This window comes from Lonchura striata, chromosome 6 (assembly GCF_050655825.1).
Source record: "Lonchura striata isolate lonStrDom1 chromosome 6, ASM5065582v1, whole genome shotgun sequence".
NCBI classification, from domain to species: Eukaryota; Metazoa; Chordata; class Aves; order Passeriformes; family Estrildidae; genus Lonchura; species Lonchura striata.
In genome coordinates this window covers 29,191,610-29,206,817 of record NC_140708.1, presented here as the reverse complement: position 1 = coordinate 29,206,817, position 15,208 = coordinate 29,191,610, and the positions used below count along the sequence as shown (strand labels likewise).

Genomic DNA, 15,208 nt, shown 5'->3' with positions numbered 1-15,208 from the left:
TAACATAGTGTCAGTCCATTCCAGGATAGTGCCATCACTATAAGGGAACCAAAACCTTTTGTGTTACCTACAGGATGAAATCGGAACTTCCCCCCCTTCCATAAGTCCCTGGGTCCCCTTCTGGAAGCTCACACAGGCAGGACTGTGGTGGCAGTCATCCAGATTTCATGCTGACAGCCATGGTTGGAGCCAGGGATGAAGTTCTCTCTGCCTGGTGCTGCTGTGTTGTCCCACATGGCAGGTGACACCCCTGACCCTCCCCTTTCATGTGTTCTCTCCTTAGGCAAGATCCTGTTCCGGAGGAGCCATGTCCGAGACGTGGCAGTGAAGAGGCTGAAGCCCATCGACGAGTACTGCAGGGTAAGGGCTCTGGGCAGGGCAGCCCTCCTGCCTGCTCAGGGGGGCTCAGGGCACCACCAGCACTGGCATTTCCCTGCTGGACAGTGCTGACATCCATCACAGGGAAGGATGGTCCTCCCAGTCACCACCAAGACTGCCAGGGCAGGTGGGAACAGGCTGCTGTTTGCTCCCACGGTCCTCACAGCATTTTCCTTGGCAAACCTTATGTACTGGTTTGGTGCCTCATCCACTCAGTAAAGGCTCTAAGCCTTGCCTGCCTAAAATGTGGATTTTATTTCTGCATCAGCCTCGATGATTCAGAAGCTAAGCAGGCAGAGTGGCACAACTAAGGTGGTGTTTTCTTCTGTTTTGTCTGTCTGTCCTCTGGTGCCACATGAGGGACAGTGGTGGCTGGTGCAGCACTGAGGGTGGACCTGTGTCTTCCAGGAGTGCTTCTCCTCATAAGTGAAAGCCTCGAAATGTATTGCTGCACAGAAAAGCATGACTCTGTTGAGAAGACTGTTAAGCCACCTTATCTTTTCTTTCTAAACTAGAGTTTATGATTTGATGATAATTCATTCTCTGTCAATAGAATAAATTCATTTCCTTAGGCAAGTAGGATTCCCAGTTTTTGCAGATGTATTGAGTCCATCAGCACATTATTTAAACCCCAGACTTCCTCTCTTATTTCCCTTGAGGTTTTCTTTCCATTTTTAGAAAGTCAGAGGAGCAGGTGGAGGGGTGAAAAAAGCATTCCCAAGAACTTCTCCAGTCAGACATTTGCTCATCCAAAATTGGAAGCAGATTGCCAAAGTGCCTGAGGCGTGCTGGGGGTGGTGGTGGTGGTGGTGAAACCCATGCCATCTGCACCCCCGGGGTGAGGAAGCTGCAATTAAAGTCTTCTCTCATGAGATCAGGCTTTTTTGTGTGACAATTAGTGTACTGTCTTCCTGCTGGCAGCCAAATGGCTCTTTCTGAAATATGTAGGGTCTCACTGGGTCCCCAGGCACCCTCCTTCAGACAGGAACTGCCGGCGACAGGAGCGGCGAGGGCTGGCTGACGTCAGGGTTCGCCCAGCAGATGCAAAGTGGGGAGAGCAGGGACTTTGTCACCCAGCAGTGAAAGCAGTGACCAGGGGCAGCTGGTTCTGTGGGACCCCATTGTCTATGCCCCAGACAGACCTGACCTGACCCAGCCAGGCCTGCTGGGGCTCCACTGGTCACGGCCAAGGGATGTGTTGTGGCTGAGGGCACATTCTCTGACACCGTGGTGCTGTGATTCCTGCTCTCCTTATTTCCTTTTTTCTCTCTTGGAGAAGTCTGGCTCAGGTCATAGAATCATAGAATGGTTTCACTTTGGTTCAGATCTTCTGCTGCTGCCCAGACATGGTTGGATACGTCCCTGAAGCCAAGCTGTTTACTTAATCCATATATTGATAGCTGCTGCTTTTGTGATCAGAGACCCTGCAGTGTTGGGTTAGCCCAGTTTCCCCCAGCCCAGTGTTTCCTGTCTCCAGTAGCAGCCACAGTGGTTCTCAGCACTGAGTATCACAAACCTTTAGTGACATCTCCAGAAAATTATTCCAGTAGTCTCTGGCACATACGTTTCTTGTGCTTGATGTAGTGTCTTTGTATTTCATTTGCAGTTTACTGTAATTTGTATTTAATTTGTCTTTGTATCCATTTTCTGCTTTTTCTACCTCTATCCAGTGGATGTGTTGACTCTTTAGAGAATTGTATGGAACTGTAGAGCAAAAGCATAAGTTTTGCATGTTCAGTCCTGCTTCTATAAGAGCGTAAAGCTTATGCCCCATGTTACTCCTGAAATGGGTAGGCTGACAAATTTGAAAAAATTAGAGAATTTTGCTGGAATAATGTGGGTGAAGCTGATGGAATGAATGTGACGTGGGTTAATAAAATGAATAAATAGAACAATAGACCTCTGTCCACTGGAATCTATGTGGCAGCAGAGGAGGGAGGCAGGTTCAAATGCAAAGTTCATAGCATTTTTTGTTTGCAGGATAAGAGTTTTCCATCCATTTTACCTGTCCTGGAAAGCTGAAGCACAAATGGGGGATGCAAATGTTTGACCATTTGTTGTCTTGTTTTTGCTGACTGTCTGTCAGTGTGGAAATTTGCATGGCTGACAAGCAGGTCTTACTCCTGCTGTGTGGATGTGTTTGTGGTTTCTGTGCCAGGAATAAGCAGAGGCTGTCTTAGAGTTTGTAGGGATACTTGGCAGTAAGGAGAGGTCTGCAGAAGATTCTGTATCAGAGGCATGATCCCTCTGGACCCTACGGCTTCGGGCTCTGTACCCCTCATGCCTGGGTTATTCCCAGTGCATTGTAGCAGCTTAGAGAAATGCCATCACAAAGGTAACTAAGCCAGTAGTTTTGCTAAGACTGCAAGAAACTTTGAAGTTGCAATAAAAACGAGAGGAGTGGGATACATGGGAAGATTTCCAGGAGTTTTCTCCATAAAAGTGCAGAGTCTGGATGTCCTTACTGGTAACCTGAGTGAGTTACCAAACAAACAGTGTTTTGCCAGTAAATGTGTGCTGCCCACTGGAATTAGTCTCTCTGGATGATTTCCCTCTTAACTGTAGGCTTGGAATTAGTTTAGTGTGATTTAAGGTCTTCTGGGCTCATTGGGCCTGATTTTCTAAATTTGTTTAGGAATTTTTGCCAATGTGAAAGAAAGAGCAACTTCATAGAGCTCCCTTCCCCAGAGGCATTTTATTTATGAGGCTTTTGATCTCTCAAACACACCTCTGGTGAGTGTTTGTCCAGTATGTACCATCCTGTCTTCAAGAAAGACCTTTCAGGTCAGTGGTTCACAAAACTGTCACTCTGTCCTTTCACAGCCCTCTGGGAAGACACAGGCCAGAATTTGCTGGCTCCCATATTTTTGTGTGCTGATCCTAATTGAGGGAAGCATCTTTGTGTAGGGAAGACCTTAAGATGCAACATCTTTGTCATAAACACTAACCTAGCCAGAAGCTCTTACATGTTCCAGTTACTTCCAAAACTGCACCCTCTTTCTTCCTTTACTCAACTCTTTATTTATTTCAACTTCTTCTCCAGTCTGAACCACCACCATGCATTCTTTATCCACTTCTCTGCCTGACTGTCAGTGTTTGCCATCCACCACTTCAGTGCTTTAGTTCAAGCTTGAGGTTGTCAGCCAAACAGAAAGTGTTTTTGTATAGATTAAACCATTTATTTATTTGTTCTCAGAAATTATCTGTTTTAATTGCACCTTTCCCCTTGCTGGGCTCATGAGCATTCCCAAACATCTGGCTCTAGTGACTAATGTTAATGAAATTATAAACAATTAGAGGAAAAGTAAGGGAGTCATAACTGTGCAGTATTGTGAACTGTGTACATGTATGCAGAGCTGGGAATAAACCCACTGGATATTAGGGATTTAAAAGCTGTGCATCTGAAGTGTCTCTAGAGGCTGTGTGGAGACAATGATTCACCCCTTCCACAGCTAGACACCCATGGCAGGTGGTAGAAAAAGCACCTTCTGAAGATGCTGCTCTTTCTCTAGCAATGATACAAGTTGATAGACAAGTGTGACCACTCTCCCATTTAAGACACATGAAGTTCAGTGGGGTGAATACCATTCTGTGCACATATGTGCTGTGCATCTCTACACATACACATCTCTGTATCAGTTTTTTATAAATGTATCTGCAAAAATGCAACCCACAGGACTCAACACCTCGTTAGGAGTGCCTGCAGGGTTTTATACCATGTGTTCCATGAAGCCTTTGAGCTGTGACACAGTCCCACGGAGCAGTTGCCAGTTCATGTAACCTTAAGCAATGAACCCCTGTTTGCACTTGGTGCTCTGCTGCCTTTGATTGCTGTGTGTGGCACACAGCAGCTTTGCACAGCAGCTTTCCACAGGTGGGCTGGTGCTCTGAGAGTAGCTGGCCATCCCCAGTACCAAGGGCTGCCTGCTCACACCCTGCCTAATGTTACAGCTTTTCAACAGCCTTTTGAGTCACCTGCTCAGCAAGACTGTAAGCTGTAATGTAGAGACAGACATCATCCCAGGCTGGAATGACACATAAAAGCCTATCTCCTGAGGATGTGTGAGGGCTGAGCAGTGCACGTCCGCCTGTGCACGCCAAGCAAGGAAACATGCTGTTACTGATAGTACTTGATGCTTGTGCAAGGCTGAGTTCTGCTTGCTGGCACTTTTTATCTCTCACCTTTCCTGTGCAAGTTCCTTGCTGTTCCTGGATGCTGTTTGTGTTTAGCTCTGGTTTTTACATCCCCAGAAGAATGTCACTCCCCTGTCCTTTCTGTCCTTTGGGTTCCTCCTGTCTTTACACTTCTTCCCTTGACCTTGCAGTCTTTCCTTCAGGCTGTTGCAGCTCTGCCCTGGAACTGTCTTGCTGGAAATGCCAGAAGCTTCCATTTTCCCCTTGCAAAGTGACAGTGATGTCCCTGATCTCCTCAGTACACTTTTTGTTTGCTCACCGGAATTGTGTTGGCTTTGATTTGTTCGTGTGAGAAGAGACATTTGTCTTGCTAAACAATGTCACTGCTCCCTCCTGCTATTCAAAATTTAATAGAAGGATCCTGATTGATTTTATACCCTTGGTTGCACTTTTTAAAACCATTTCTTAGAATTTTTTACTACTTCTTTGGGTTTTGTTCCCCCCCCAAAAAAAAAAAAAAGTAAAAATTGACTGGTTCGACTTTACACCTGAGCTTCCCAAAAAACATGCAATGGCAAGTCACTGTGGAGTGTATTTCAGTCCATCCCTGTGCATAGGGCTGGAAATTGCAGTACGTTGGGAAATGATTCAGAAGTAGAAGAGCCAGCCCTGCCCCAGGGTGGGAAGATGGATGGCTGGGTGTGGAAATGACTGATTGATTTTTATCCAGTCCCTGCAAAAGCCTGGAGTCAGAGAGGTGCTTTTCAGTTATCCCCCTTCAGCTCGGCAGGACCACAGTGCTTCTGGGGATTTCCAGGCAGCCAGCCACTGATTCAGGGGGTTCAGATTTCCCAAAGCTTTCCAAAGGGTGACTCTGCAGGGAAGTGGTGACTCTTTGGGAAGGCGTCTGATGTCCAAGACCCCCCGCACTGGGTGTAACTTTGTGTTTCCCTAGTAATGATACGTATCATTTGCACTGCTTGTTCTTGCCCCATTGACTGTGCAAGACTGAGCCCTTTGGGATTTCAAAACACACTGTAGATATTGAATATCTGAGCCTCCTAACCTTTCTGCAGATTAAGTAAGTGTTATTGCTCAGCATTGTAAGGGGGGAACTGAAGATATATCCCAGATGAATTTGATGAAAGGAGGTTAAGTAACCTGCCCTAACCAAAAAGGGTGTGAGTAGTAGAGCCAGTGCTAAATATCAGCTCCATCCACTGTTGATTAGACAGCGTTGCTTTGCTGTCTCTTGCTTGGAGTGCAGATGAATAAATGTTGTTTATGCTCTTGTTAGCCCATGCTGGTGAGGCATTTCTCTTTCAACATGCTGTGATCATTACTATTCCTGGGCACTTCCTGACTTCCCAGTGTTATTCCTGGTTTGCCAGCTGGATGCATGTATTTATGTACAGTAGGAAAAAAGGCAGAGCTCACACCTTTGTTACACTTCTAGACAAGTTTGAACAAACAGAGGTGGAGACCAGGGCATCTTTTGTTCCTGTAAAAGTGCTTGAGTTTTTCAGCTGTTGCATTTCATCCTACCTTGGTACAGCAGCCAGTGGTGCTTACCCTGGCACTTGGACCCACCAAACTGTTGCCCAGCTTCTGCATCTGATGCTGCTTCCTTTGCAAGGCATCTTTTTCAGCTCTATAGTGCAGTTCCACATGACCAAAGGCCAGAGTCTCATTTTTTACAGGCCTAGTGATACCAAATGGATTTTCCTATTGTTCTTCTAACATCCCTTCACAAAGGAAAGGAAAGCTGTAGGTGTGGAAGCATTTGACTGTGAATTTCTGAACACCTCAAAACAAGACCTCCATCATCTAATCTGCAGTTTCATTGCAGGCTTTTTTCAGCTCTTTTCCTTCACATCCTCAAGCAAATGTAGTCTTGGAAATAAATCTGGCCACTTCTAAAGCCTGGTTAAAAACAGCTGTGATGGTAACCAACTGCCCTGTCCTGCCTTTGTGCTTTGATTGGACCTTCTGGCGTGTCTGACCAAGATCAGTCAGATGTCTCATGGTTAATATAACCTGTTCACCCTAATGCATCTTCATTTAGTTCTGGTGCAATTCTTCATCCATCTTTCAAGATTGTTTGTCCTACTTTCAACTAGGAGAAGAGCCAGACAATCTCATTTTGTCAAACAGGTTTACAGCAACTCTAAGAAGCTTGGTCTATATTTAACCTGTGGCCTATTTTCAGCATAACTTAGCACAGGAGGAGGTGAAGTCCAGCCTCTTTTCTTCTCCTAGTTGTCATTTCTGGAGGCAGTCTCAGAGTCACGTCACTGAGATCTGCTGCCCCATCTCTGTGGGCTGGGGACAGCTCCTTAACTTCTTTTGGCACCATAAAGCTCTAGATTCTGAACAGCAAATTCATAGCATGTTTCTGCCTTGTATGCTTGTCTTATTTTAGGTCTTGCTTTCCAGTACACTTCAGCATAATGTGGTTAATGCCCAGACTGTACTTAGCTATTGCTGACTGTGACAAGTGCCATGTCCCACTGCCAAGGTGAGCACACAGACACTGTTAGCCAGGATGTACTGTGCAACCTTCTTCATGCAGAAAAAGCCTCTCTGTGTTTTGGTTGGGTTTGATTTGTTTTTTTCAGACACGTAATCAAACTTCCTTTCCTGTTAATTTAGGAGCAAATTGTTGTTTGGTTTGGTTTGGTTATGGGGGTTTTTTTAGCGAATTCTGCTTTTTGTGTGGACAGTGCTGAATGGAAAGCTTTCTGGAGCACATTAATCTGTTGTCTCAGTAGGTGTTGGATTTGTGTGCATTGACCTAACCTCAGCGTTTGAGATGCTGTGAAAGCCCATGTCACAGACTGTCCCGGCCACAGAGCACTTACTTGTGCAGTGTCATGGTTTTGCACTTATGGACCAAATTCTGCTCTTGAGCACATGGCAAAATAAATTACATTGGATGATTCTAAGAACTGTTGCTTGTCTGAATTCATTACTTCCTACCTGACATTTGCAGTCAAGGCTTGCTGTTTCCTTTCTTTTCAGGTAAGTAGCCAGGTATGCTGCTGTCCTTCAGTATTCCTTTCCCCCTGCCAGGACTGTTTTGCCTCCTTGTGCTTGGTAGTTTAGATGTTTGAGGCCATGTTTCAAACGTGGCTCATGTCTAAGTGCTTCTCACTCTCTGTTTTGTTTTGCAGGCACTGGTTCGGCTTCCTCCCCATATTTCACAGTGCGATGAAGTCTTCAGGTTCTTCGAGGCTCGCCCAGAGGACCTTAACCCTCCAAAAGAGTAAGTGTTGTGATGGTTTTCCAGTGCTGCTGGTACATTTTGATTAGCTGGAAGGAAAAGGTCATTTGTTTTCATTAGTGCTGTAGACATGGGAAGAGATTTTGTAGCTTTCAAGTACTACCTAGAAAATGCCCAGCAGTTGCACACAACCACTTTGGGTGAGTGGAGGACAGGGAATTCAAGCAACTGTCAGACATAATTTTCAGCCATCCTCCACCCACTTTTGCATTGTTTCTTGCTCATGGTTCTAATGTGGGAACCTCCCCTGGTTTGTAGGTTTTACCTGATAGTTATCACCGAGTCATTTAGTTCCCAAAAAGCATTGGCTCAGTAGCAGGGGGAAATCCTGCCAGTAAGCACTTGGCTCATAATTACCAGCTGCTTCTTTAAATGTACTCCTGCCCAGAGATACTTAGTTATCGGTAGGGAGCAAGATTGTGGTCCAGATCCAAAACTGTCTCTGGAGAGTCTATTCTTTCTAAGCAGGAAGCCAAGAAAAGGAGGAGGGAAAGAGTTCCCATTAAACACGAGAGAGAATTGTAGCCTTTACCTTGGAGCAGACAGGCTGATTCATGCTGATGGAGTTAGGGTTCATAGGACTAATTCATCCAGGGAAAGCACTGGAGGAGGGTATTTACAAGGAGCAGTGCTGCCTTGCCTGGTATTTCCTTTTCTCTTTCATCCCAAACAGGATATGTTTTATTGTATTCTGCAATAAGATTTTGACTTTTTTTTCCCCATTGTGCTTTGTGCTGCTTTGTTGCATGATTTGAAACCTGATTGCAGGCTGTGTTACTGGAATTTGCTTTCTCCCATGTTTGCACAGCCCACTGGATAAGGAGAAATGGATGCCAATCTTACGGGCTTTAGGCACTTCAGCACATGCAAACTTGTAGTTATCAGAAAGACTTGTATTGGCTTCAGTTGTCTGCTTCCATTCTGGGGAAAAAGAGAGGAGGACTTTTTCAATTTGATTTCCCATACATTGTTCCTTGCACATGCGTGGGTTTGTACAAGGAGATGTATTAACATGTACTGAAGAAATCACTACTAGCATCGCCGAGAGCAAAGTCTTTTTTTGTTTCATGAATGAAGGAAAAAGCAGTTTTAAATCAAAAGTCTGGATAAAGAGCTGCTTTTTTATTTCCTATCTAGCCTTGTTTTAGGAAAATGTCTGGTGAGAATAAATATAGTTGCTTGTTCATTGTTAAATGCATGCTGTAAACATCAAAAAGATTGAAACAAAATAAGCCTGTTACACTCTGAGACCTGCTGATTATCACAGTTTCCATTTAGGGTCTGCAAGTAGGTTTGCAAAGGTTGCTTGATCCCACAACACCACATTTGCGTTGCAAATCCCCTTGTGCCAGGCAGAAACAGACAGCCAGAAGAGGAGTTGGGTCCTAAGAGTTATGGAAGAGTTCACATGGAGGATCTCAAATAGAGGTTATGAGTCTGCTTTCTGTACTGATGCACACCATACAGTACCTCTGCAAGGCAGGGGACTGGGACCCAGGCCCACCCCCAGATGTACATAACCATTATGGCTTACATCCCTTGTCCCTACTCAAAGTTGTAGAGGGCCTGTTTGACAGCCTTGCAGGAATTTTCAAGTTATCCCTTCACTCCCCTCTGGAAAGACAAAAAAGACTAAATGTTCTCAGCCCAAGCCTTGCATCCTATTCCAACCTAGTAATAAGTGTGATTTATTTCCCTGGAAAATGTAGAGCAATAACCTGATTAAATCTCACTTCACTAATGTCTGCAAGACATTAATCTAGAGGGGTTAAAACAAATCCTACCTCGTCTTCTGTAAGCAAACAGATCTTAAGGAAGGTGTCTAAGGTTTCTGCTGGGAGTGCTTCACAAAAGATGTATTGTTGAAACTGAAGATTAGTCTCTACAAAAAGATGATGTAAAAGCCAACGGAAACATCTTAGTGTTTTTCTTCTGTGAACTGAGGGGGAAGGGAGGAGATCTGAGGCTCACTGGACCACTGTGTAGGGTCTGGGGGAAGGACACCTCCAGGGCGATTCTGAACCTCTAAAGGCACTGCAGGAAGGAGCATGATTCCAGAGAAATCCCAATTTATTCCCTTGTTTTCTTACTCTGCCAAGCCCCTTCAGAAACAGTGAGCCAGTAGTGTCCAAGCCCTGTGAATTCAGTCTTCTCTGGACCTCATGGTTCATCATTCCTCTCACTGGAGGTAGGGCTGTAGCCTGGAGGCATCATCTAGACTGTCCTGTTATCTATTTCTTCAGCTGCTTCTTTTAGCCCTCAGCACAGAGGTGGTTTGTATGTTGATCTGTCAGCATTGGCATTCAACTTGCTGAATTAACGAACAGTAAGCAAGTGACTCGGCCACCAAGGGGCAGCGAACAGAATTGCTTGTGCTGCCTTCATCTCTCTCTGTGCACAATGAGATGATCTTTAATTTCATGTTGACCTGCTCAGTTTTTCTGCAGCAGCTTGGCCTCATAAAACAAAGCCTGACCTAGGGTTTAATTAACTAACTAATTTTCAGGAGCGTAGCCATAATCCCATGGGCATTTGGGCTGTTGAGCCCAGAGAGTCAATTGAGTTATTGTGTGTCAGTGACTAAACCTGTGCTTCCAGACAGAAATACGTGGAAGCTTAAACTTCAAGGGAGGAGACACAAAAATGTCTAGTTTACCTTGCAGCTGGGATGTGCAGACAGGTATCCATGCCTTTAATTGCTGAGCATGGCTTGCAATGGTGCATTAATCTATGTAGTGCTGCATTAATTCAGCCGCAGAGCTGAGCTCTTCGCTTCTGTTCCTATTGTCCTGAAAGACACCGAAATTTCCCTGCAGATCCTTAGGCACTTTTACAAATGTGTTGCTGGCTTCTTCCTTACAACCCTTCCTCTGCCCTACCCTTGCCTCCTGCCGTCTTTGTGCGGTGCTGTCCGGGTTATGCCGTGTTTGGCTGCTCCCCACAGAGACATTTCCGACTGCTGCCGCGCTCGGGCCGCCCGCAGCGCTGAGCCGCACGCGGCCCCGCTGCAGCAGAGGCTGGCCTTTCCCACTGCTCTCATCATCTGGCCAATTTGTTCGGCTGAATTCACAGCTTAGGTTTGCTGTTTCCTGTTTTGGTGATGGTCCAGGCTTTCGAGTCCTGTGACAAGAGGCAGAAGGTATTTCTTCCAGACCATTAAATCTCTCCTGCGTACAGCAGCTCACAGGCAGAGAGCTGGAGAGATGTCTCAAGAAATCTCAGCATTTGTACTGGCTGACAGTCTCCTCTGAGCCTGCTCCTGCTGGTGGATATAGCTCCAGGCCAGATAGCTCCCAACAACACCTTTTCTTCATGTGGCATGGGAGACACCACAGGAGGACAGTAAATTCCTGCGTGGAATGGTGAGGGACATTCTCAGGCTGTTTCACATGGCTTTTGCAGGGAGCTGGTGGGCCATGGGAGCAGTGCTGTGCCAGGCAAGGCTGGGAGCTCCAGTGACAGTGTTCCTGGGGCAGCTGTTTGACTGCTCTCACTCCATCCCCTGGATTAGCTGCAGGGAAAGCTTCAAACCATCAGCTTGGGTACAGGAGGAGCAGTTCTCAACTGCCTCTGTTTGCAGTATGTGACATCTCAGTGTTTGGGCAAACTCCTGTGTCTGTAGGCACGTGGCTGGGCTTGTGTCCTTTACCATGCCCGGGTAAGGGCCAGATCCTGCACTGCCATGGGAAAAGACACTGTGAAGAAGGAAGTGTGTTTTTATTTATCCTTTGTTCTAGGTAAACACCATGTCACTAAAACCCCATTCATTTACTGGATACTCCTGTTAATAATTATAATTAGTGATAACTAAACCAGAGGTAGATTAATTTCAGATTTCTGCTGGGGATTTAAATTCAAGGCTGAGGTCAGGCCAGGGCTCACAGTCAACAAACAAAATCTCAGAAACCAATTTTTTTAATGATTCTATTTTACTAGAAATAACAGAAATACCCAAAAAGTAGGATTAATCAATTAGACATTTCATATGGTTTACTGGTCTTATGGCTTTTTTTGCAGTGAGTTTCAAAATATCACTGCCAGACCACTCTTGTGAGAGTTTGTTTTTTCTTTGTGTCTAGATCCAGTCTAAAGAGCAGATCAAAAGCCAAAGATTCAGTTCTCCAATACATAACCTCTATATAAATGCATGCAGTCTCACATGAGATTTCTGCTTAAACCACCACTAATAATATTATCAGTTGAATTTAAAGCAGTGTTCAGTATCTGAGAATAATTTTCCTCTGAGAATTACAAAGCAATTTTCAAACAATATGCAAATCCAGAAAAGCTAGGGAACTTACAGGTATATGACATACTATGAGGGTTCATGCAGAAAATTAAGTTAATGCTGCAAGTACCTTTACTAAAGAACAGAAATGCTCTATTGTGGTCTGTAGCCATGAGCTTTACTGATCATATCTCTATCAAATAAATATTGGTATAACACTCAGATGCTCTGATGCCAGGCAGCCACTGTGAAATGGAAGCTGGATTCTCCTCTTATTCTTCATGTATTACAAATTCCTGATAAGGATCCTGAACAGAAATAGCCAGGATAATGGAGGGACACTGTTAAAGAAGCTGCTTTAGTTTATGAGTGTATTGGTGCTAAAGCACAGCTCCCTAATACACCATTTTTTATCCATAAACATGACTGTGTCTATATACAATTATTTTTGTTTCCCAGATCTGCTCTGTAATAACAATTACCTATTGGTAGAGGATGCAAACTTTCCATGTGCCAAATATGTGTATTTTTTCTGATTTGTTTGATATTACGAAAATATTTTCACTTACATTTCATCCCTTATATTTCATTGCTTATATTTCATTTATATTTTATCACTTTTGAATTGTATTTCCCAATACTTTGGACAGCTGAGTCTCTGCGCAGATATGCTATGAGGAAAGCTGACTTTTTTTTTGTGATTGCTCTTTCTTACAGGACTTGCAGTACAGATAATTTTGATGACAATTGGCATTAGAGTCTGAACTTGGCACTGTTACTGTGACTGCTCAATGCACACATTTTATTTGGGGAATTTGTTCCACTTGAGAGAGGCAGAATGGAAACTAATTTCTCTAAGAAATGCAAAATCAGAAGAGAGATAGAGCTTTCATTTTTCTTTGATTTTTTTTACCTGGGAAGTAAATTATGAAACACAGAGTGGAAAAAGTTCTCATTAAAGATTGTGATAGAAGGCAGTTAAAACTCACTGTTTTGATGGGAAGAAAAATTTAAAATTCTCAAAGAATTATTTATTCACTGAGGTTTAGGTAGCTAAGGATGCAGTAATGCTTTAGGGCTGTTATTGCCAAGAGCCTTGCTTGGCTACTCCTGATTAGTCACCCAGCTCTCACCAATTTCACTGGGAATTAGGTACCACAGCTCTTTGAGCATCTCCAGTGTAGTAGAGCACCTGTGTTTATTTTTTGAAATATACTTGGTTTGGAGCTGTATTTATTAGTAATATTTGCCCTCAGCACCTAAATTTGTGGAAAAAATGTCTCTTTGGCTTTTAGATCTCAGAAGTGCTTTACAGTATCCTGCTCACAGCATGGAACTGTCACAGGAGCTCAATCTCTGGGCCACAGTCAGGTGAGGCTGTGGTTCCCCCTGTGTGTGCTGCCTTTCATCAGTGCTCCTGATCTTTGGAAGGCTTGGAGATCATTATCTTAAATAAACTAAGCCAAGCAGGAGTGGAAAAAAAGGAAACAACAGATTCATTACTCGTTTTCTTCTTTAGTTTCACATGGGACTTTCCCTTTTGTTTGTAGCATATAAACTGATTTGGGCTGGAGTATCAAGTGCAGGGTATTGAAATTTGCTACTGGCTGCAGCACTGGTGATACCAGCAAGTAACTCAGCCTTCCTGAGAAAAGATTGAAATTTTTTTTGCTACTCTTTCAGAAAATGAAAAAAGAAATTACACATAGATAAATATAAAATAATAAACCTGGGGGGAAATGGAAAGCATGCTAAATGAAATATGTTCAGCAACCAGAAAAAAAACCTATAGAAAAATGGCAGCTGGAGCAACATAAGCCTTTATCCTTTGCCTTGGGTATCACATTTGGGTTGTCTCATGCTTTTAGGCCTGACTGTGAAAGGACACAGAGCTGAGAGAAGCAAAGACAGTTTAATGTACTGACACTCAGCACTGGCAGCCAAGTGTACAGAAATAGCTTTTGCCTGGATTGGTTATAAGCAGGCTGCAGGGTTTAAAAGTGGGATGCTGTCATGGGCACAGGATGGATTAAAAATAAACAGACTTACTCAAAATTCATCAGTATGAGAATGAGATTAGAGCTCTGCCAACACCCAGCAGCTTCAGCAGTGGCACTGGATGCTGCCTTGCTGGGGCAAAACACAAAGAGAGTGTCCGTGCTAGTTAGAGCTCACTTTTGATGAGCACAAATCAAAAAAACCACAACTTTTCTTTCACTGTAGAAGAGTAGTGACTGAGAGGTGTTTTGAAATGCAGAGATGTTGCCTTTAGAAAAACTAAATGCCAAACCTGTTGGCTCAAGATCTTTCTTCCTGTCCAGTAATTTTACTCATATCCTAAAGGAGTAATCACTGCTGATAATTTGCCAATGCCTATTTTGTAGATTAGAAAGTAAAAGCTTGCTTACTGTTTAATTTAAACTATAAAATTTCTTCTTTCTGGAGAAGCTGAGTGGTAAATGCAGGGCACTGAGAAATTTGTTCCTTATTGTCTCATTGATTTATTTTGTGATGTTAGAAAGGCCTCTTACATCTCCTGGTTCTACCTGCAGAATGATTGCGGAGTTTTGGTTTCAGAGATTTGCTAAGAGGATTTGATTCTGGTAAGGACACCCCATTCTTTCCATAATACAGTTTTAGAGATGATCAGTTTCAAAAAGAATTTGTTTTGAAAAATCATCACTGAGTGTTGGAAGAAACATTACTTCCAAAATCTGTCAGGAAAGCTTGTTCTGCTGGTGTTCCTAGATGCAAAACCAGTTAGAAAGTCAAAACAGTAAATGTATTTGTTTATGGAAGTGGGGGAAACCTGGCTTAATGAGGCAGGATTGGATCAGAACCAAAATAACTGGATTCAGAGACTATCAAGTTGTTAAGGATTTGAGGTGCCAGTTATCCTTGAGCACACACTTCTAGAGAGGTTTGGCTCAATGTCATGGGATCTTCTGAAATTCTGTGTTTAAAGGCAGGTGATGCTTGGTTTGGAGTCCACAGGGTTGAATTGCCCATGCTGAAAGACACAAAAGAGATCTTTATCTCCATACAGAAAAGAAATGTCTGGTCCTCATCTCTTTGTGGATAAGTCTAGAACTGAGGAGAGGATGAGGGATGGGGACTTCCTTTTCTTGTCTGGGTTTTGCTCTGGTGAGCTCCTGCTGGCAGGTTAATTGCTCACTGTCACCATT

At 43.8% G+C, this 15,208-nt stretch overlaps 1 protein-coding gene across 8 annotated transcripts in view; it reads left to right on the top strand.

Annotated features, from left to right (window-relative positions):
* SH3PXD2A (SH3 and PX domains 2A) overlaps positions 1–15,208 on the top strand; it is a 236,534-nt gene that overhangs the window by 98,704 nt on the left and 122,622 nt on the right. For all 8 annotated transcript variants that reach the window (XM_085583667.1, XM_085583666.1, XM_021536305.3 and 5 more), the window contains 2 exons: positions 284–360; positions 7,686–7,777. In XM_085583667.1, coding sequence (XP_085439793.1) covers positions 284–360; positions 7,686–7,777 — 169 coding nt within the window. The remainder of the gene's footprint in view (positions 1–283; positions 361–7,685; positions 7,778–15,208) is intronic.